The sequence below is a fragment of the Limanda limanda genome, chromosome 12 (genome assembly GCF_963576545.1).
Source record: "Limanda limanda chromosome 12, fLimLim1.1, whole genome shotgun sequence".
In the NCBI taxonomy this organism is placed as follows: Eukaryota; Metazoa; Chordata; class Actinopteri; order Pleuronectiformes; family Pleuronectidae; genus Limanda; species Limanda limanda.
This window is the reverse complement of record NC_083647.1, coordinates 8,968,241-8,992,906: the sequence shown is the minus strand read 5'-3', so window position 1 is coordinate 8,992,906 and position 24,666 is coordinate 8,968,241. Positions and strand designations below refer to the sequence as shown.

General features: G+C 41.9%; 1 protein-coding gene across 1 annotated transcript; it reads right to left on the bottom strand.

Annotated features, from left to right (window-relative positions):
- Positions 1 to 1,799: 1,799 nt before the first annotated feature.
- On the bottom strand, positions 1,800 to 24,666 carry LOC133015710 (putative mediator of RNA polymerase II transcription subunit 26). Its single transcript, XM_061082974.1, has 6 exons — positions 24,345 to 24,666; positions 10,564 to 10,902; positions 9,900 to 10,238; positions 3,996 to 4,041; positions 3,348 to 3,442; positions 1,800 to 2,218 (listed from the first exon to the last, which is right to left on the bottom strand). The coding sequence occupies exons 1-6, from the start codon at positions 24,628 to 24,630 to the stop codon at positions 1,800 to 1,802; spliced, it is 1,524 nt and encodes a 507-aa protein (XP_060938957.1). The 5' UTR covers positions 24,631 to 24,666.

Below are 24,666 nucleotides of genomic sequence, written 5' to 3'. Positions count from 1 at the left end.
TGTTTCAGTGGTTATACTGTGGTTTATTAATATTCTATTCACAAGAGGCACTTGTTTACAGTTGATTATTTGTTGTCTCTAGAAGTTCAGATGTACTAGTCCAGGGGTCACTAACAGGTCACTAACAGGCAATCAAGTCTGTGCATTCCAGGCTGTTAACGATACAGGTAGAGAAAACACAGGAAGAGAAACAGAGGAGTGAGACGGAGAAAGAGAGAGAAACAGGAGTGAGACGGAGAAAAGGAGAGAAACAGCAGTGAGACGGAGAAAGAGAGAAACTGAGGAGTGAGCCGGAGAAAGGGAGAGAAACGGAGGAGTGAGCCGGAGAAAGGGAGAGAAACAGCAGGCACTTATTAAAAGTGCCAGTGTGAAATGCCATTATGAGACAAAACATAAAGGTTTTGAACAAACATACCCAGTTAAATCTGAAGTGAGATCACAGAAAATAAGTGGTCTCAGAGCCCAATATGACCACTCCACCAGGATCCTGAGCCGCTCATTCACTGCCCAACAACGTGCTCATGAGTGTTCCCTCAGAGTCGCTTGGATTTTGGGTCGACACAAAAAGCCATTTACTGATGGAGGGGTTGTCAAAGAATGCATTTTATATATTATATTGTCTAATTTTGAAATGCGGTGCTACTTTTATTAAGTTAATGAGAGAAAATTATACATGTCTGCAATCATACATTTATGTTCAGTTCTATGTGACGTGACAATAAATATTGTCAAAAAGCTTTTGAATTGTACTGAATTCATTTGATTTGACAGTCAGTGTTCTCAAACTGGACCTCGGTAAATTTTAGTTGAATACCCCTGTACTAGTCCCTTACTATTTGAACATCAGCATCTAGGGTTCCAACTTTGTATAATGATACATCATATACATTATATGCATATTGTTATAACTTTTCAGTCATTGAAATACATCTTGAGGAGAAACATTTTGGGTTGTTTTGTGTCTGTTTAGGCCTACTATAAAAAGCACACCAGATACTTTTGATACTTAAGTGCGTTTAATATGAGCTACTTTAAGAATTTTACACAAGTCATTTTCTGACGGGTGACTTTTACCGAAGTCACTTTCAGGTAAGATAGCTGTACTTTTACTCAAGTAGCGCTTCCAAGTACTTTATACACCACTGCACAACAGTGGTGTGTGAGTTTTTTTTATACAGAGACCAAACAACATGTTTCTCTGTAAACTGCAAATCCAAAATGATCACAGCAGCACAACCGTGATGCACGAGCACTTGAAGCTGAAGCTTCCAGGGGAGATTTCTCAAGATGGCAGCTGGAGAAACCAGTTTTAGTACTTAAATAAAAACCAGATTCTCCAGTTCAGGGAAAGCTTTGCTATGACATACAGGAATTTTGGTCATCCATGTGTCACAGCATGCCTTTCAAATCAAGCATATCACAAATATGGTCTATTGTTGTTAATATGACAAAAGAGTGATGTAGAAATTATACTAATTTTAAAATATGCCAGTATCATAATTATTCACACATTATGTGTCTGTTTTTCAGGATGAGACGAAGCAGTCTGGAGGACTTTTTACACAAAAGGAGCCAAAATGCATGAACACCCCAGATGTGTGCTGAGGTTTTTAACAGCAGCTTGCAGATGATTATCAAGGACATGTGACCCCTGGCTGCAGTGGAGGCTCAAAGCTCCTAATCCTTGTATCGACACATTTCATCAACTTAACCAACCAGACTTCGATTTAAACGTATCATTCCCTTTAAGGAGCGTTAGTTGGATCAACTCGTGTTAGCAGAGCCGATGCTACCTAGCGTTAGCCTGTGAGCGGCTCCTCCAGGGACTTACCAACTCTGTGCAGCCGGAGTTCGGGCTTCATCACGGCATCGAGCAGCCTCCTCTCGCGGTAGATCTCCCGCTCTGAACGCTCCATTCTGTCTTCATACACCGCCACCGTTTCCTCAAACACCGAGACAATCTCCTCCGCTGCCGCCGCTAGCCGCTCGGTTAGCATCGCTCTCAGCGCCGGGACTTGAGTCGTTTCTCCTCCTTTCTCCACCTGCAGCAGAAAGTCTTCAGCGGCTGCGCTGATCCGCTCATGTACCGACACCCGCAGCAGCTGCACGTCGCACATGTTGCTCCTCTTTGTGCACTTTGAGTCTCGGAGAGAACAAAGCGAGCAAGTGGCTGTAAACAGAGACACCGAGCTCAGAGCCAACAGCGACGCCTGCTGGACTGCAGGACGATGAGGAAACTAAAGTACTTATACTGCACAGTAGAAAATATGAACGAGGAAACTTGACTTTATTATAGATTAATTAATAAATAGATAAATAAATGTATGTATTAATACTCGAATGCATAAATAAATGATTAAAACTGAGAAAATAAAAAAATAAATCACCTGACCTTTGAGCACTGATCAAAGGTCAGGTGAGGCCCTATTGAAATTGTAAGGATCATTATTATTATTCAGGCAAATGAATTGGCTTTTTGAGGGCTTTACCATGCTCAAATTCTTACTAAAATTTGCAGAAAGTTAGAAAGTGATGAAAATATACGTATTCTGAAGGAATTTTCAATGGGCGTCGGAAAATGGCTCAACGGTGCCCCTCGAGACCCCTGGAACGTGTTCACATTGACCGGTCTTCACAAAAATCAATACACAGGTGTATCATGACCAGAGAAACAAAAAAGTCTTTAGGTGCAATTGGAAAAACACAACAGGAAGCCTGCTATTTTGCATTTAGTGGCCAATTCGGTCATATTCCACATTTTTACTTTGATGTACTTGTACCAGGGCTTTCATCGGATCAACTTCAAATTGAGATGAGTGTCATCACAACAAGATGGAGATAAAAACTGACTGAGGGATTGATTTTTCGTCACACGGAGTGACAGTGGCGTGGTGTCAAAGTTTGATTACACGCCATGAAAACACAATGTTCTGTAACACGGACATACATGGACCATGAATCCTTTGATGCTGAGCCGCAAACAAACAACTCCACTCCTGCAGTGTCAGTCTTCCTAGATCAAAGGAAACTTTATGTCTTGTTATTTCTGTATTTCTGTGTCCATATACTAATGACAAAGCTGGTCCTGACCTCGTGACTGTGAGCGTCTCATCTCATGTTGTACTGAGCACAACATGTTGACGAGTCACTTTTCATGATGTTTAAATGCGGCATCATAAACTCTGAAGCAAATCCAGCAAACAGTATGTTACTTCATGTACTGATCAGGTCATCTACAGTCAGATTCTGTGCAGTTGTGATTAGGGATCCCACCCATACACACTCAACCAATCCTGAGTCAGTCTCAGCTGTCAATCTTGACGTCTCAGCCCATTTTTATATCCCACCCTCTGGAACTGTATCTCCACCGAAATCTGCAACGTTGTGTCTCTGAACAGCTTCAAGGAGCTCTTCACACACCTGTTCACTACCAACGGAGCCTCTGACAGGATAGGAATCAACATCAGTAAATGCAGAGGGGAGTACTAGAGCCTCTGGCTAAGCACTTACTGAACCCCTGGCCTCAGTTAGTGCTCCACTCTGCATTTACTGATGATCTTTTGTTTTCTCTCTTGTCCCCACAGACACATGTAAAGCAACCTTGGGTCTCTTGAAAGGATCTTTATAGAATCAAGCTGTTATAATCAAATAACGAATGACCAAACTGATCAGAAACACTTGAACAAACATCAGTGTGATAAGAACTATACCTAAAGTGGCAGAAACCATCTGTACTAAACTAAAAAATTTATTTACTTGACAGGTAAATGGACAGTCACTAAAATGACGTGTCCTCCTCTCTGTGTGACATCAAACAGTTTGGAAATGAGATGACGTTAAACTCCACACGGTTGATGACGTGTGAGTCTCAACCGGGATTCGCGGCCAACCCGCTGGGCCAGTTCTCCATGGGGGTTTTGAGCACAAACTCCTGACCCAGACTTAGCTCCGGAAGCACGTCCACAGCAGCTCAGCAGGCCGGTCCAAGTACAGACACTGGCGGCCGAGCTCCACCCTGAGCTTTGTGTAGACGTGGTTGATCTGTGGATCGGAAAGTACATCTAACTTAGGATTTGTAATAAAACCACTATAGGCTAACACACCTTAAAATTGTCTCTCCTGTGATACCATAAGCTGCTAGACCAAAGACAAGTGAAGGAAACACATGTTCTGCTAATTTTGCAGATAAATGGAAACTAACAACACATTCAAAAAACCCACTGATTTGCATATCTGCAGAAAAAGACCAGATATTGAATCACATAAAGATATGCACAATAGGCTACATTTATATATATATACATATGGAAATACCGGAATGTACAGATGGTAATGCAGTTAAGTGTCCACTTGTGACTTGTTGCACATTGTTAAAGTACAAATTGATAATGATGACGTCAAAAGTGTTTTGACAGCAGAACAAATAATATAGCGTCCACATATCCAACAGTAATATCACTTTATTTTAAATGCAGCTCAAAAAACACAATTACTAAGCAGTATAAGGATACAATAATCAAGAAAAAATCTTGATCTTTAGGAAAACCTAGTGTGGGTAGCCCAAGCGATCATTATGTGCTGACTGATCAATGTCTTTTTCCACAGAGACTGGATTTCTTTGGCTTTGGAAAAAACATTATGTGACTTGATCTGTGTTGCTGTTCGGCGTCTGCTCTTTGTCGGATGTGAGTAATGATGTCCCTACTGCTCGTGCAGTGTCATCCAGGTGTACTTCTTCAACATGTTTTTAGCCTAAATGCCCTTTGATAGCCTCCTTCTGGAAAAATGACAGATTCCCACACGGAGCTCCTGGAGCTTTATCGTGTCCCCATCCCCAGCTTGAGCCACTGAACAGGGTGTAAATTACCTTTTTTTGAGTCCAATATGAATGTTAGGGCTTGCGGACACTTGGATGACACCACACAAGCAGTGGTCTCTATTCCGTTTTATTACATTCTAGGATCTGAGCAGTTCTGATATGAATAGTTAACCTTTTCTATAGTTCATGGGCAGCAACTGAAAACCCCCGTCCACCTCTATTGAGCATTGATCTGGAGACACCCAGCAGCAGTTGGGGTTGACCTCTGTGCTCAGGATTGAGAGTATACAGTTCATTGATATTAGGTCAAGCAATACAAGTAATTGAGTGCTGTTAGACATAGTGCACACATTCAAAAAGAAATCAGTGTTATCCTGGTTATTATTTCAGGTATAACACATGGTGACCCCGCCCCCTTAAAACAAATAACAATGAGCCATAAGATCCAGCTTCCTTTAAAGAACTTAAATTCCCCTCAGTGTCTTCATCACAAATGTTTTGTGTGTCTGCCTCACCCTCATCATATTTGTCTCTGAGTGTTTTTGAATTTACTTGTTGTGCTCTCTATGTGCTGTAAAAGCATGCCGTCATCTACTTGATTAACCAGCAATTATTAGTTCATAAAGGGGAATATTTTATTTTTTTTAAAGATTGTCCTTCATGAAAAACAAGAGTTTTACATTCAGAATTCATGTTCATGTCGATATTTTGTGTACACACTGTACCATTGTTCACAAGCTTTAAAACGTAATGTAGCGACAGTACCCTGGTTTCATCATGACTGTTACTGATGAGATATCTCTCTCCCTCTGCTCCTCTAGATTCGCTGAGTCTCGCACTAAACCTCAGGTCCTGGACATTGGAGTAAACCCTCAGGACTTCAACACTGAAGAGTGCCTGTCCCCAGGCAAATGGGACCAAGACGACTCAGACTTCACGGCACAAAAAGATTTGTTTGGGTGCTAATATGAAGCCTCCCCCATGAAGAGGAAGTAACAGGGAAAGACTTGGCGAAAGGGGGGTTAAAAAGAAGATGACTACCAAAACAGGACATTAGGAAGGGTTCCCATCCTTGTCCTTGCTGCCAAGTCCTCTCAGTGGTGCAGTTCAGTGGCTGATGCTCCTGCACACACGTGGACTGAGGAGGAGAACATGAGCAGGCTGCTCACAGAACAGGCCAAAGCAATACAAACCAATTTCTCCGTTTTCTATGCAAAAAGAACATGCAGTTATTTAATGTTTGTTACAGCTTGTGTGTTACTACCTTTTGGGTCTGTTTACCCATTCACTGTTTGTAATGTGTTTGTAATATGGCCTTGTGTACATAGTGCACAGAGTGTGAACGTGTGGGCTGTTTATAAATGTACAAACTGATATGACACTTACAAGGAGCAGAGTGTGTAACAGGTCATTAAGTGAGTTAAAGGTCAACAAGGGTCTAGATGTTTTATTTACTTACAGATGTTGAAATGTAACTGAACTAGAAGCTAAAACTCACTGGTGAAAGCCACATCTATTGTTGTGCAACACAGTTACAAGTTACTACCTATGTGCTTCAAGGCGTCTAAAGCTTTAAAAATAACATGTGTGTATGTTTTGATCAAAGAGTGTGTTTCTGATCAAAGTATGAGAACAAGGTGACAATCTTTTTTTTCCTCCAATGCAAAAACTATTTTTGCACTCAGCAATCATCCATGTTTAAAAGCAAATATTCCATTATCAGTGGCGTTTCTACATAAGGGGCAGGTGGGGCACTGCCCCACCAGATGGCGCTGGTGTGCAGAAAGCTAAATACTGCATATCTGAACTTTGTGGCAAATATATATTTTATTTTATTTTATATGCAAAACGCGTGAATTTGTGTGTGAATAAACGAGACTCACAAGCATTATAGTCGTGTTTTGGAGTCATTTGATTCGTGTGTGTTTCTGTCTGTGTGTTTGCTTTGTGAAACGCTTCCCTCTTGCCGTACTTCTCAGCTGTGGGCACACAGGGGAAGCTGCAGACCAGTGCCATGGGAGCCCCAATCAGCGTGAAGCACACAGACCACTGTTAACATGGGATAGTGGTGATTATGCAGATGGGCCCCACGACGTCTCCCAGAGAGCTACTCGACTCCAGCATCAGCGTCACCCGGAAACAGGCTGACGCTCCGGTCCGACGTCACCTGAGCTAACAGGCTACCCTCGGCAGTGGACATCACCCGGGCCTGTGGAGAGGTTCACTCACATCAGATGAATAATACGTTTTGAAGTTCAGCTTGGGATCCTGGCAGAGAGGCTAAAGACGTGTGAGCTCCCGTTTCTGAGGTTAGTCAAGTTTAGTATTGTATTTATCTGTTATTAGTGATTCAAAGGGACGTGTACCTGGTGGTTAGCTTAGCTCGGCGGCTAGCCCGCAGGCATGCTACATGATCCGGTCCACCATGCAGAGAGAAGCGTTAGTTTGAGGATGAGTGTGTTTGGAGAATAAGCTTTGCAATACTAATAATGTGGAAGAACTCCATACAGTACATGCATTGTCTTGGTAGTGCACAGTTGAATCCAAAACCATATTCAAAATCAGTAGTTGAATATCCACAGAAAATAAAGATACAAACTTTGCGTAGCACTTCCTCTACAATAATGCCATATTTTATGTTTCCTATCATTTTATTAGGGACAGACGAGCCTGAAGGACACAGCTGTGCTGACCGTGTTCTGTCTCTTATGGCAAAGAAGAATAAAACACTGGGTTCTTATCTAAAGTGTATCAAATCAGGAAGCAAAAGATAAACATTGTTCTAATAAGTGTTCATTTGAATATATAATATATAATGAATATAGAAATTAACTCGTATCCATGACACTTAGCAATGACTCAAAACAGTTGCAGGCCGTCTTTAGTTAGGAAGGAAAACCCAAGTGTTGTGCAGATGAAGCTGGTGCATGTCGCCTCATGTTGATAATAATAAATTAAAAGTTATTTGAGCTATGTGTCTGTCTAATCTTTTTACTTTGTTGCAATCATTTTACTTTAATGCTGTATTATAGGCAACATCTTTGTGTCGGGCTGAGCGCTAAAGCATGTGAAATGTATTTTAAATAGGATTTCTGCTCCCTGCTGGCACTCAAAATGCAGCCCATAATATATCTTACTGGTCTATATAGGCCTACTGCTTATAATAATCAGCTACCTCTATTTTAGTGACGGTGACATGACGTCATACAAAATTGCCCCACCAGAAATTTCAGGCTAAAATCGCCACTGATCTGTATAATATGAATAGTTGCTGAAAAATCCTAATAAATCTTTTGTTGCAAACCGTGCAACTGAAATCTTTAACCACACAGAGCAAGTAAATTCATTCTCTCCTGTATGACTACTCATATGTAGTTAGATTACCGATTAGTCTGAATATTATACCCAGGGTTCATACACATTTTGACCAATGGATTTCCATGACTTTTCCATGACTTTAAACCAAATTTCCATGACCGAACATTGCGTGAAATCTCGGTGTATACGTGAAAAAGTGACAAAATGTAGTATTCAAACTAACAATGAGAATTCCAAGGCATACAGCACACCTTAAATGACACAAACCAAAGTATGCCTGCTTATATTTTGAGCATATTTCTTTAAAAATGTATGAATTATTTAAAACTCAGCGTAAATGAACTAGGGATGGGCATTCGATTAAATTGTCTTAATCGATCGTCGGAAGAATTAACGATCAATTTTTCGATTAATCATTCATATTTTTATATTAAAATTCACTATTTATAGCCTATATTAAAATGCAGTGAAAATAGAAAAAACAGCGCGTTTCCTCATTGAGATCTTTATTACAAGATTAACAACTCTTGTTGCAGTTAAACAGGATCCGTTCAATGTTACACTTGTAAATAAGCGCTGCTGTCCTCCTGAGCCCCGCTGAGAGAGCAGCTAGCCGCTGAGAGCTAGCTCGATCTGACGGCTCTCGACCTCTGAGTCCGGTCGTTGTAACGCCGTCACTCCCGGAACCCCTCACCCAGACCCGGGTCTGTCCGGGTTACCCTCCGCGTGGACTGAGGGTCCGTGTGCGGACATGAAGCCGAGCAGCAGAGGCTTAGCTCCGGGCTGCTTCCTCCAGCTGCTAACAGACACGCTGTGCTGCATTCAGGGCAACTCGGATATTCCGACCTCCTGCCACATAGCGAACATGCAATAGTTTATCGATGAAAACATGTCATCAATGAAATTCTTAATGATCAATTAATCAATAGTCGAGTATTTATGCCCATCCCTAAAACGAACGACATGAAAATAAGAATATAACAAATTTCCATGACTTTTCCAAAACTTTTGGGAAATTATTTTTTTCCATGACTTTTCCAGGCCTGGAAAAACACATTTTAAAATTCCATGACTTTTCCAGGTTTTCCATGACCGTACAAACCCTGTATACCACACTAGGAGCAACTGAATGCTTTCTCTCTTGTATGACTCCTTATATGTACAGTTAGATAACCCTTTCGATCAAATGTTTTACCACACTCAGAGGAACTAAATTGTTTCTCTCCTGTATGAATCCTCATATGTTTAGTTAGAGAACCCTTTTGGCTGAATCTTTTACCACAGTCAGAGCAACTAAATGGTTTCTCTCCTGTATGAATCCTCATATGTTCAGTTAGATGGCTCTTTTTGCAAAATCGTTTAGCACACTCAGGGCAAATAAACGCTTTCTCTCCTGTATGAATCCTCATATGTCCAGTTAGATGGCCCTTTACTCTAAATCCTTTACCACACTCAGAGCAACTATATGGTTTCTCTCTTGTATGAATCCTCATATGTTCAGTTAGATCATAATTTACTCTAAATCTTTTACCACACTCAGAGCAACTAAATGGTTTCTCTCCTGTATGAATCCTCATATGTACAGTTAGATCATACTTTACTCTAAATCTTTTACCACACTCAGAGCAACTAAATGCTTTCTTACCAGTTTTACATTTCATATCACTTAGAGGCTGTTTGTTATTTTTTGTATTTAAACCAGACTGAGGTTCCCTGGTCTGCATCCAATCATCTTCACTGTCTACAGTCTTGTCCTCAGTACCTTGTTGTAAATGTCCATCAGGACCTGAGATCCTGGCTGGTTCTTGTTCTCCACAATCCGCTCCGTTCTCCTCAGTCTGACTCTGATGAAGCTGTGAAAACTGAGGTTTCTCTTCCTCTTCTTCACTCTTCACAGTGACAGCAGTCAATGTGAACTTGATATCAGCCTGCTCAAGTTGTTGAAGCTGCTCCCCCTCCTGATTGGACCACGGTTCCTCCTGTTCCTCTTTAATGTATGGGGGCTCTGGGTCCTCCTGGTCCACAAGGGGGCTCCACTGCTGCTTCTCAGGGGGAACCTCTTCTTTATTCACCATAAGCTGCTGTACGTCTGCAGGACACACTGAAACACAAAGACACACATTTATGTCTTCTTGTTTGGATGACGTCATAAGGAGGAAGGAAGATGGCTGCATCGAGTCAAAGCTTGAATTCACGAAAAGAGCAAACTGAAGCAAAAAAACAAATTCTGTATGAGTCCTCATATGTACAGTTAGAGAACCCTTGTGGCAATCTATTACCACACTCAGAGCAACTAAATGCTTTCTTACAAGTTTTACATTTCATATCACTTAGAAGCTGTTTGTTATTTTTTGTATTTAAACCAGACTCAGGTTCCCTGGTCTGCATCCAATCACCTTCACTGTCTACAGTCTTGTCCTCAGTACCTTGTTGTAAATGTCCATCAGGACCTGAGATCCTGGCTGGTTCTGGTCCTCCACAATCCGCTCTGTTCTCCTCAGTCTGACTCTGATGAAGCTGTGACAACTGAGGTTTCTCTTCATCTTCTTCACTCTTCACAGTGACAGCAGTCAATGTGAACTTGATATCAGCCTGCTCAAGTTGTTGAAGCTGCTCCCCCTCCTGATTGGACCACGGTTTCTCCTGTTCCTCTTTAATGTGGGGGGGCTCTGGGTCCTCCAGGTCCACAAGGGGGCTCCATTGCTGCTGCTCAGGGGGAACCTCTTCTTTATTCACCATCAGCTGCTGCACGTCTGCAGGACACACTGAAACACAAAGACACACGTTTATCATTTCAGAGATTTCTGAAGTATTTTTTAAAAACTTGTGTTGTGTCGTTTAATGTTGACTTTTATTATTTTTGAATGATCACACTCAGAAAGCAGAGATGTTGAGATGGTTCATAGTTGGCCTTACGACGCAGCTCGTTAAATTAGCTGGATTAAACCAAGTGTTTCCAGGATACAAAGTTTTATATTTTGAGGCCAAATTAACAAATTAGGACACAAGCAGAGCAAAGCGAGTGGAGATTAGTTAGTTGGTTAAGCTGTTTTCGGACATGACCTGTGGGTTCAAGCCAGAGAATTGTCTCCAGAGTTTCAGCAGAGTTTGTGTTTCACACATGAACAACACAGCAGCAGGTTTTCTGCACAGACTCGTTCAAAGCAGTATAAAATCCACCTCATTATTCAGGTAAAGGTGGAGCAGTAGACAGAGACAGGAAGTGACTTTTAACTCTGCTGCATAGATCATGTGATCCTGTTTAGATCACCCTGAAACCATCATCAGCTTTTATCACCACAAACTCTCTTCACATCTCTGTCTGGTCTTGTAGGGATGACGTCATAAGGAGGAAGGAAGATGGCTGCGTCGAGTCAAAGCTTGAATTCACCCAAAGAGCAAACTGAAGCAAAAAACAACAACCCACGATCATCTAAAGTGTGGGAGTTTTTTTAGACGGAGACCAAACAACATGTTTCTCTGTAAACTCTGCAAATCCAAAATGATCACAGCAGCAAAACCGTGATGCACGAGCACTTGAAGCTGAAGCATCCAGAGGAGATTTCTCAAGATGGCAGGTGGAGCGAGACAGAACCACAAGTTTTACTTTTTGTGCTAAAACTATTATCAACACGTGGAATGGAATAGGAATAGACTGGAATACCTGGGATCATCTTAACTGCACAACTCCAGTGACTGAATCAATCCACGTTGTAAACCAGTTTTAGTATTTAAATAAAACCCAGATTCTCCAGTTCAGGGAAAGCTTTGCTACACTGTAAACCCGAATGCTCAACTTAATCAACTTGATTAAGTAGTGGAAACTTAAAATCTGTTTAAAAGTTCTACTTGCTTAAACATATTGAGTACCAAAACGATATTCTCATTTTCGTGTATGTGTAACTGATAATTTTTGATTTACATGAACTCTTTTTGTAGATTGTGTAAGCACTACTTAAAATTTTAAATGTGCAGAGACTCATATATCTACAGTTTCCAAGATACTTTTTTTACTCCAAATGTAAGCTGAGATCTATGATCTCTCTAGCTTTAAAAACAAATGTTTGAGGATCATATTGATTATTTTTGCAATTTCTGTTAAAACAGGTTCAATGTACAAGCTTAAATGCACACAAAGAAATACTGTTTTGCATCTGTATCTATTCAATGCATAATTTTCACCTAAATATCTATTCAAATATACAGCATCTGTTCAATACACAATATATAGCTTCTCTGTTCCACAATATGTTCTGCAGAGGAGCTGCTACTTCATGTTGGTATCTCTCTCCCCCCCTCCCCCCCTCCCGGCGCACGTGTCCCCCTATTATTTTTTTTCGCCGCCGCCACGCACCAATCCCCCTCCGTTTGAGCGGGCTTTGACCGGAAAGTTAATCTTTAGAAGGCGCGCATCGAACTCGTACCGAGAGATCGTGTTCCCCACCGTGACTGACAACAAACGACAGAGACGACCTGCAGACCCGTCTTGTGTGCTTCTGGTTCTCAGTAATCAGCGCCAAAGGATATAATTGTAAGTATTTAATTTGCAATTGTAGCCGAGCGTTTAGTTGTTGTATTGAATAAGGCCTCAGCCTAAAGAAGACACAGGAGACATAGCAGCAGTTTAGTACAGCACATCCTTCCGGTAAAACCCCTCTTCAAAATAAGAGTCACTAAATAAAATAGCTTACACATTTCCCATCAGTTTTTTTCTTTTTTTCCCCCTTTTTTTCCTCCACAAAAAAAAACATTTCCTTTTTTTATCTTACGACACAGGTTAGCGACAGTTCAATTTACAGCAGCACCAGTCACACGGTAACTGGCCAAAACTCTTTTGGAAACAGCTGAAAATGATTGACAGTCGCAATGAAACGTTGGTTAATACCAACCAAATCGAGGAGGCCACAGGAACAGGACAGGCTAGCGGAGAAGGAGATGCTACCTGAGCTTGACAAGCTAGTGGAGAAGGAGATGCTACCTGAGCTTGACAAGCTAGCGGAGAAGGAGAGGCCAGCGGAGCTTGAGATGAAAGCGGAGGTAGAGATGCAAGCGGAGCAGGAGAGGTCAGCGGAGGTAGAGAGCAGACAAGCATCCCCGTCCTCAAGTGCGTCTATCTTCGGCAGAGGTGGAGACCTCCGTGGCAATATCCATCACCAGTCTGAACAGCACACCAAGGATCGAAAATATCGAGAGGAATTATCCAGTATGGATTTATATGTTTCATAATCAACGAACGACAACATCCCCAATGTGTGATATGCACTGAGGTACTGGCACATGAGAGCCTCAAGCCGGCAAAAATGCTCCGACACTTGAAAACCAAGCATCCCTCACTCGCTGATAAACCATCTGATTTTTTCCGCAGAAAGGAGCGAGAGGTAAGAGGCCAAAAGCAAGTCCTTACCGACCACTAGAATCCCAGCCAAAGCTCAAAGGGCATCATATGAGGTGGCATATTTAATTGCGCAGGCTAAAAAGCCACACACAATTGGTGAAACCTTAATTAAACCTGCTGCTATAGCTATGAGTCGGGCCATGCATGGGGATAAATTAGCCCGAGAGCTGGAATCAGTGCCGCTGTCAAACGGGACTATTGCCCGGCGTATCACAGACATGGCCCAGGACATAATGTGCCAGCTGGTGGACAGAATAAAAGGAGGAAAATATGCTTTACAACTAGATGAATCGACAGATATATCCAACTCTGCCCAGCTGCTTGTTTTTGTCAGATACAGCTTTGACGGAAAACTAAATGAGGACATGCTGTTTTGCTCCCCGCTGGAGGGAACGTGCACAGGTGAGGACATTTTTGAAAAGCTTGACAGCAAACTAAGAGAAGAGGGACTATATTGGGAAAATTGCATCGGTGTGTGTACGGACGGGGCTGGAGCGATGCTGGGGAAAAAGAAAGGACTGAAAGCGAGAGTATTACAAGTGGCGCCGCACATCAATTTCACACACTGCATGATTAACAGGGAATCGCTTGCCAGCAAAACGCTTGAACCAGACCTTAAACATGTTCTCGACACTGCAGTTAAAATTGTAAACTATATAAAAACACGTCCACTTAATATTAGACTGTTTGCCTCTCTGTGTAATGAACTGGGATCAGAGCATGAGGGACTGCTGTTCCATACCGAAGTCCGATGGCTCTCGCGGGGAAATGTGCTCAGCCGCCTGTATAAACTGCGGGACGAGGTGCGGCTTTTTCTGATGGAGCATGGATCCCAGCTCGCCGACCACCTCAATGACCCTGCATGGATAACAAGGCTGGCGTATTTGTCTTGCATATTTGAAAAATTAAATGGACTTAATCTGGCACTGCAAGTTGAAAACACTAACATCTTGTCAATGAATGACAAAATCTGCGCATTCAAGAGGAAACTCGAGCGCTGGTCAGGGCGAGTGAGAGTGGGGAGTCTCGATATGTTTTCTGAGCTGGACGACTTCATTGAGGAAAATGCACTTAGTGTCAAAACAGTGCAGAAGCTCATCACAGCGCACCTTCAGTCTCTCCTGGAACACTTCAACAAGTATTTTCCGGAGGAAACTGCTCCAGAGAAATATGACTGGATAAGATCACCATTCACCGTTACGAGGGCTGATCATCTCACATCCGACCTGGAGGACGCATTGGTTGAGATGTCAAGTGACAGAACCTTACAGGCAGCATTTAACACCAAGACGCTGGCGGAGTTTGGGATTTCGTTCGAGAGGGAATACCCACAGCTGTCCAAGGCCGCTATGCATCTCCTGATTCCATTTGGCTCCACTTGTGCGAAAAAACGTTCTCAGCACTGACCTACATAAAAAATAAATACAGATCGCGGCTAAACGTGGAGGAGGATCTACGAGTGGCCGTCTCTAAAATAAAGCCCAGAATGGACTTGCTCTGCTCCAAGAATATTGCCCACCCATCTCATAAGGTGTGTTTAAGAAATGTAAATAATAGGCTAAAATGCAGCAATAAGTTGTCTGTTGCACGTTGTAAGCGCACAGATCCTGTGTTTGTCAGACAAGACTTACCTGCGCACTTGTTTATAATTGTATGTTCACTCAGCCCTGCTGTTTAAAGTTTCCCTGTATTCTGGTTGTATTTTATTTCTCAAATTACTATAAAATAATTTCATCTCTGTTATGAAACAGGCTGTTGTTATTTTATTTTGTGTTGTATTAATGCCCGTTTTGCATAGGCCAGGGGTAGGCAACCTTTACTATCGAAAGAGCCGTTTTGCCCCCTCTTCCCCCAAATCAAATTTGTCTGGAGCCGCAAAACATATTTGATAACACAGATTATAAAGTTTTATATATAGTTATACTATATATATTAAAACTATAGTATGTTGCATTTATGAAAGTATAGAACGACAATAAATAAAACTGTTGACCTTTTTTTTGCTTTTTTTACCTGTGACAACAAAGGAAAATACCAAAATCGTCTGAAGAGAAAAAAATACACGTGCAAATATAAGCCTACTTTGAAATAAATTAAACACAGAACTATGCGCCTATTTGAGTCCTCCCCATATATGTGTGTATATGTATGAAATGTATAAAATAAGAAGTACTCTATTTTGAAATAATATTATATAGCTGCAGCCTAATAGCTTAAAAAGATATAATTTAGTTGACGAAATATTAAAACTAAACATGAGAGCAGGTCGGACTGGAGGCGGACACAGAAACTCGGTACAAACCACCAGTAGCTTCTGCTCTGTTCAAGAAGCTGCGGCGCTGATCTCTGAGCAGCTGTGACCAGAGAGACTGTGTTTTCACTGTTTCAACTGTTAAGAAGCAGTCAGTCACTGATCAGCTGCTTCACGTGAACGAGCTCTGATCTCACTGTGTGCGTCGGTCGAGTGAGCGGGGCCCCTTGGCCTGTGTGTGCGCGCGCTGTCTGGGAGAACAGACACGCACGCACGCACGCACGCACGCATAGTGCATGTGCGTGGCTGTGCGCAACATTATAAACCACCTCCAGTGTCGTTGGGGGTCGCCGGTCTCTGGCACCGTTATTTTGGGGGTCGCAGGCTGAAAAGTTTGGGAACCCCTGCTCCAGAATATAGTACCAGTGCAGGGCAGAGTCAGGAACCTGTGACATTCAGGTGCCCTTTATGCACAAATCAGCATCCTTTTTCGGAGTCTGTTCTCCTCAGCCACATAAGATCACACTTAAAAAAACACGAAATGGTACTTTGCCCCTACAAAGACTGTAACTACAGCACAAATGTGTACTCTTCATTCAACTCCCATAAAAGCAGAGTGCATCAAGCAAATCTTGCATCAGACTTTCGTAATGACATTGTCTCTGAGCATACTCAGAATCCTCAGGCCACTGGCTCCGTTGTCACTTGTGATTTGAATGAGGAGTGTCCAGGTAATAGCACTGACATACTGGACGAAGAGCAGCATGATAGCTTTGAACTAAAAAACCAGCTCAAACTTAATTTAGCTTCTTTATTTTTGAAGATGCAGGCTATCCTTCATGTGTCAAACACAGCCACACAGGAAATAGTGGACCAGCTGAATCAGATCTTCTCTTTATCCCAGCCATTGATCAAGGAGGCAGTTAGTGATATATTGGAGAGCCATGGTCACAATATCACAGATTCCACACTCAATGAAGTTGTCAGTGCTGTCATGGACTCTAATGTTGTATATAGTGCTACCTCCAAAAGGTGCAGAGCTGTCCTCTTCCAAGCGAAGAAAGACATTTGTCGAGCACAACTATCCAATGGTCATCCCGGTAGAGTACCATTTAGAAGCATCTGGTCATACCATCATGTATGTTCCAATCCTACAAATGATTCAGGAGTTGTTTAAAAACACTGATATTCTCAACAAGATTCAAGAACCTAATTCTGAGCCTGGTCATTATGTGTCATATCGTGATGGCTCTCATTTCCATGAAAATAAGTTACTCTCAAAAGAAATAACTAAACATAGCAATCCAGCTATATATTGATGACCTTGAAATTGCTAACCCTCTTGGCACATCACGTAAAATTTACAAACTTTGTGCATTATACTGGGTCATTGCCAATCTGCCGCCCAAATACAGATCAGCAATGCACACTAGGGCTGCAACTAACGACTATTCTGATAGTCGATTAGTCACCGATTATTGAAACGATTAATCGACTAATCGGATTATGAATGACACAAATTCTCAATTGCTCTTTTTTAGCAAACAGCTTTTAAATTTAGCTTGAGGTTGTTCGAGGCATGTGATGACTGAAAATAAAGGCAATAAAAATTTATACTTCATTCAAAAAAAAATGTCTTTTAATAAACTTTGTTGCATATAAGGGTACTGCTGACACAAAAGCAAAGACAAATCAAGTTTTTGTCCATTTAAAACCAAGGACAGGCAAAGTGCTAATAAAACAAATAAATTAAAAATCAAGTATTCATTTTTCCTGTTAACAAAAATGACAGGGAAAGTAACAGCAATAAAAACATCAACAAACGAAACTACAGTCTTCTTCAGACTAAATAATTGTAATTAAAAAAAGACGTTTGTCAGGCAATAGGATAACATAATGCTTTTAAACTCGTTAATAAAAAGTTTAAACCATATTTTTGTAATGGATGCTAGAATCCTGCGCGCAGGTATATACGTGTATATTTAACATCTGACAGAGGCGAGTCCGCATCGTCTCCGTTACGAAGTCACACATGACTCCTCCTCCTCAAATGTGCGTGTCCTGCTTCCATGCAGAGCAGGTCCTCTGTACAGATACTGCAGGTAGTTTTTTTCGGGCTGTTACAGCTGAAGTTCTCCGGAACTTTTTACTTTCTGGTGCGCAATGCTGCTGCAGCGGAGGCCGCCATCGGACCGTGTTTTGACGCTATTGCACATGCGCGACTTTCAGAGATAGGAAGGGAGCGAGATGGCTCACTCCTCAGCTGCTTTCATCAGCACCTCCGCTAAAACGACGTTTAGTTCCGCTGCGCGGCACGAGAAACACGTGCTATGACGTAACCAACGAATCATCGACTAGTAAAAACGTCGGCGACTATTCCTGTCATCGATTTTTGTCGACGACGTCGACTAATCGTTGCACCCCTAATGCACACTATACAACTGGCTGTGCTTGCGAAAGTAACGGACCTCCAGAAGTATGGGTATGCAGTAGGGATGTCACGAGAACCGATACTTACGATACCTGTCGATACTAAGATAACAAAACACAGACGATGCCCATATTTTGAAGTACTGTAGACACCGTGAGCTTCGATGCCAGCTGTTAGCAACTTAGCATTAGCATCGGTGCTGCGCCAGTCGACGTTTACATTCAGAAAACCAAGACGGCAACTGCGGCTGCAGCGTTCGCCCCACCTTGACTTGTTTATTAAAAAGGCACAAAGAGTCGTGTATGGAAGAACTTTGGGTTTGACGCCGGGTTTACACCGGACACGGAAGCAGCGCCGCCGCGTCGCGCTAATCCCTAGCGCGCCGGTGCTTGGTTGTTTACACCGGAAGCTGAAGCGGCGCATGGGAGTGGATGGGAGCCAGCTGTTATCTAAGGCTTGGTGCTGCGCTTACGAGTCGCTTTGGCGTCGCTTCAGCGTCCGGTGTAAACCCGGTGTGAGGCAGATATATCATTTAATGCATAACGTGTCTCACAACAAAGCGTCAGCGGCATTGAACTACTGTATATGACATTAACAACATCGAAAGAATGCACTTTTTTTTTTACCGTGGTATCGAAATTGGCATCGAGAATCGTGTTATTTCACTGGTATTGGCACCGACTACTGAATTTTTGGTATCGTGACACCCCTAGTATGCAGCTATACTTGCTCCATTTGTGCGTGATGTTCACACTCTTGAACAAGATGGTGTGTTCATTGAATCGTTAGGTAAAAATGTGAAAGGCACCATCTTTTGTGTTTCTGCCGACAATCTGGCTGCTCATGGATTAGGTGGCTTTATAGAGTCATTCAAAGCAAAGTATGTTTGCAGATTCTGTATGGCCACAAGTGAACAGTTTCAACAAACCGAAGTTAGAGTGGAACAGTTTGTTCCAAGATCCAAAGCCAGTCATGACCTTCATCTACAAAACGTCCTAGAAAGTGACATTCTGAGCAGCCAATTTGGTGTTAAATGTGATTGTGTCCTGCGTGAGTCCCTGAACTACTTCCATCAAATCACGGGTCTTCCTCCAGATATACTTCATGATCTTCTGGAAGGTATTGTTCCTGTTGAGCTTTCTCTTTGTATTAAAGAAATGATTTGGCTGAAGTACTTCACTTTAGAGTATTTGAACCAAAAGATAACTTCCTTTCCATATCAGCACACTGATAAAGTAAACAAACCTAAGCCTATTCCTAAGACATTCATGACTCGGAGAACAATCGGAGGTAATGCGCATGAAAATGCCACTCTGCTTAGACTACTGCCATTACTTGTAGGTAGTAAAGTGCCAGAGGGCAATGTTGTATGGGCAGTTTTGATGGAATTAAAAGAAGTGGTGGAACTAGCATTGTGCCCATCTTTTACTGATGAAACCTTGGATTATTTTGTGTGCAAAATCAGTGATCACAGACAGATACTGCAAGAGGTTTTCCCTGACTTTAGGCTGCGTCCTAAACACCACTATGTGGAACATTACCCCAACCTTGTTAAGTGCTTTGGGCCCCTAGTACATGTTTGGACGATGCAATTCGAGGCCAAACATCGCTTCTTCAAAAGAGTGGTCCATGACTCTCAAAACTTCAAAAATATATTGAAGACACTCGCAATCAGACACCAGCACATGATGGCATATCATCTTGGCGCACCATCATTTTTCAAGCCGAAAACACAAACATCCAGTGTTGAAACTGTCTTGGTTTCTGCTCTACCAGAGGTAGCTCAGGCTCACATTAGAGGACTAACTGCTGATGATACTGTCTACCACACATCAAAGGTGACCATTGATGGCATTGAATATATCAGTGGAATGTTTGTGTCAGTTGGAGTTAGTGGGGGACTGTCTAAATTTTGCAAACTAGCACAGATCTACCTTGTGAATCAGAATGTTTCTTTTCTCTGTTGTGATTTTGACTCCTGGTATGTAGAGCACCTTTGGTCTTATGAGCTTTCAGCCACACAGACAAGCCTGTCCATCCACCAGCAATCTGACTTCAATGATTCAGTCCCACTCTCTGCATACAAGATAGACGGATTGCTGCTGTTGACGCCAAAGAGGTTCCTACGAGTGAGACAGAATTGAGACGACTCATTGGTAAGTAGCTCTATTAATAATACCTTTTTTAAATACAAAAATGTGTGCATCAATCAGTGCGTAGTCTGTATTTTGTAAGCGCAATCTTTTAATCCCTCAATGTTTCTTTGTTTTTTTAGTGCAATGGCAGCTGAAGCTCCGGAAATGATCCTCCGTGTCATTGAGGCAGACCGTGTTATAAAATTAAAACTCAGCACCCGGCCTAGCTCTGTGGACGAACTAATCAACATTTTGAAACACAAACTAGAATTGGACAATTACTTTACTTTACACTATGAAGATCCAGACTTTGATGGAAAACTTACTTCCCTAGTTGACATTAACGAGTTGCCACAAAAAGCTGTTCTCCATATTTCACTTTCACATGATTCCAGTTCTGTTGCATCAACTGATACACTCTCAGATGTGTCATCCCCAGAACGTCTAAGCAGATGGCCTTCAGGTCCTTTTCCGATTCCCACATTTTCATTTGTTGTTGAGCTAATGCTTAGAGAAGGCAATAAGGAATTTGAGAAAAACGGAACCCCTCTTCGGCTGGCTAGGGACCAAAAGCATGATATTCAGGAGCAACTTGCTTCTTCTATATATGGTTTTAAAGCTTACCCAAGTGATAAAGAGTTAGCTAGGGCAGCTGAAGCTCTTGTGGCCAAACATCCGTGTTAGGAAGCAGGATCTGTTAGTGGATGGAATGGCTGGAAAAACAGCATCAAGTTTAAAATGGGCAATTACAGGACCAAGATGAGAAAGGTCGGCTGTCTAGAGGTCACAGTAAATGCTGGAAAAAGAAGCTGAACAAACCCTAACAATGAACCTTCACACACTAACATCAAATGACCCAAGCGGGCAGAAGTTAACTTTCTGCCGAACTTTCCCCAAGGAGAAGATCCCTCAAGTCTTGAACATTTGAGGGAAGTTATTGTTGAAGAAGTTAAGAAGACTGAGAGAAACCTTCCTCTTATTAGTAAGATGATGCAGACCACATTTGCCTTGCGGCGACAGACCATAGTGATATCCTGCCCACCAGTGAAACAGCTCTTGGACCTGTGGCCTGCTCTTCGCATGCAGTCTGAGGTAATATGGATTGATTTTTTTACCTGTTCTGCTTTGCCAATAATGTCTTAATCTTAATATGTACCATTTGGTGGCAAATTATTCTATGTGTTGTTTTGCATTATAATCAACTAATCATAATTACTGTGCTGTGTGAACTGCCCCTTTTCCTCTTCTGAATTGTAGGTGTTTACGAATTCCAGCGGATAACCAACCAGAACCTGCCTAACACATTCTACGCCGAACATGATCGCCACACTCCTCGTTTGATGGCTTTATTCCGACAAAAGGCTTCTAGAACTGGAAAGAATGCAGATGCTTTGGCTGAAATTTTCAAAGTCCATGATGAACAGGTGATTATATAGATCACAAATTAACTCTTTATTTTATGCCGGTAATAGGTGCCATGATCAACATTTTTTCACAACATTCATTTTAATCTCCATAGGTATTACATGATATCTACTCAAGGCGTACGACTGTTCTCCATGCCCTTCCTGTGTATCTGCGTGAAGATACCTCCGGATTTTTCCAAACATGTGTGGTAAGTCTAATTATATAAATATCAGGCCCATTCTATATTAACCATTCATATTTAAATTTTTGATAGAACACCACATTTGTCAATTTCTATTGACATGCCAAAGGGTTTTGCTTGCCACACCCTTATTGCCCATGGTGTTTCAGTGGATGTAATTAGTATATGATCTCTCTGTCTCAAATTCTTTCAGGATGGTTTGGATGAGCCAGATATTGGGGATGCGTCAGTTGTTCTCCTTACAACCATCAGTGACAATTCAATGAGTCGAGTTCACTACCAACCAGAGAAAATCTCAGTTGTCCTAGAGGGTGATGTGGTGGCCACCCTCCCAAGACTCGCTGATGCCTTTCTGGTAATGTTCGGCCTTACCTATGCACTACATCTCAGCTATCCCAAAGGACTGACCAACACCTTCGAATTCACTCAGAAAATTTTACTTGGTCTGGAAGAATGTAAATTGTCACCCAGACTGCAGTCTTTGAAGAATGACTTGATGGGACATGTGTAGAACTGGAAGATCTGAAAAGAAATAATGGAATCATCTGGCTCATTTAGTTAAGAGCCTGATCCATAACATAATAATGTTACTGTCTGTGTTAACTGTTGTTCAGCTGTTAATGTTCAAATTGCTGCTCTATAAGTTGTCAAACACTTGTTGCTACCTCACTGGTTTGCATCCAGATGGCACAGCGTGTGCATATGCAATTTTTGTCTCATCTCATCTTCATCCGCTTATCCGGGGTCGGGTCGCGGGGGGAGCAGCTCAAGCAGGGGGCCCCAGACTTCCCTTTCCCGGGCCACATTGACCAGCTCTGACTCTGGAGTCTCACTGTTAAGAGCCACAACATGATAAGTTAATTGTCTGTGTTGATTGTTCAAATTGCTGCTGTACTCTAGGCTTTCAGCCACCTTGCACAAATTACACACTGCCTTTGTAATTTTACATTTAAAAGTGAAACATTGCCATTTTTACATAGATGTTGACGCAGTATTTATGGTTAATGTTATCAATTCAAGCAATAATTTCCTCAGTGCTGTTATATTGATCAAGAAAAAAGGAAACGTTAGGTCTTCCGATCACAGAGCTATGTAGGCTATGCTCATGTCGACGACATCACTGATACAGGAACAACAGATTTAGCAGTTAGGGCGATATGGCACACACTGAGGAATTTATTGTACCAATTGGCTATGTTTACCATCACCACTGATTGGAAATGCAGTGGCAATGTTTCCTTTTAACATTGTTGTGAAATGGGTTGTATTAAGAGTTATGGTAGATTTAAACCTAAAGTATGTTCCACATTGCCTTTGCACATGTTGATAGTTTCAGAGATATGAAGAGCTGCTGCCTTACATGTAAACTACAAGGTTTACAAAAATGGCTCCAATTGTGCCTTTGTAATTGTTGTTTTTATGTAAATGGTTGTTGTTTGGTTTTAAATATTCATTTGGTTGCAGTCTTTGCAAGACAACCTGTGAATAGAAAAAAGCCAAACTTTGATGTTTGATATTTTACAAGTTGGTAGTACTAGTAGTTTTTTGAGTTTCGCAAAGACAATTGTTTTGATTTGTACTAAATGGTATCATTGGAAAATAAACTAATAAACATTGAGTTTATTGAACACAAAAATACTTGGGTGTCTACACTATAAACTATTCAGTTCCGTTAACTTATTGCAATGAGCAATACAAATTTATATTTTTTGAGTTAATGTTACTGAAAACATTTGAGTTTGCTTATGGGTATTTTTAAGTACTGTTCCTGAAAATATTTGATTTAGCTTAATCAGTAATTTTGTTTAACTGTAATCAAAAAGTATGTGTACCCTCAACTTCAAATATTCAAACTCCCATTAACTCAAACTTTTGAGTTTTTGAGTACTGCTTACTTAGTCGGGCTTTCAGTGTATGACATACAGGGATTTTGGTGTTTATGTGTCACAGCATTCCTTTGAAATCAAGTATCTCACAAATAGGGTCTATTGTTATTAATATGACAAAAGAGTGATGTAGAAAATATACTAATTTTAAAATATGCCTGTATCATAACTATTCACACGTTAAGTGTCTGTTTTTCAGGATGAGACGAAGCAGTCTGGAGGACTTTTTACACAAAAGGAGACAAAACGCATGAACACCCCAGATGTGTGCTGAGCTTTCTAACAGCAGCTTGCAGATGATTATCAAGGACATGTGACCCCTGGCTGCAGTGGAGGCTCAAAGCTCCTAATCCTTGTATCGACACATTTCATCAACTTAACCAACCAGACATCGTTTTAAACGTATCATTCCCTTTAAGGAGCGTTAGTTGGATCAACTCGTGTTAGCAGAGCCGATGCTAGCTAGCGTGAGCCTGTGAGCGGCTCCTCCAGGGACTTACCAACTCTGTGCAGCCGGAGTTCGGGCTTCATCACGGCATCGAGCAGCCTCCTCTCGCGGTAGATCTCCCGCTCTGAACGCTCCATTCTGTCTTCATACACCGCCATGGTTTCCTCAAACACCGAGACAATCTCCTCCGCTGCCGCCGCTAGCCGCTCGGTTAGCATCGCTCTCAGCGCCGGGACTTGAGTCGTTTCTCCTCCTTTCTCCACCTGCAGCAGAAAGTCTTCAGCGGCTGCGCTGATCCGCTCATGTACCGACACCCGCAGCAGCTGCACGTCGCACATGTTGCTCCTCTTTGTGCACTTTGAGTCTCGGAGAGA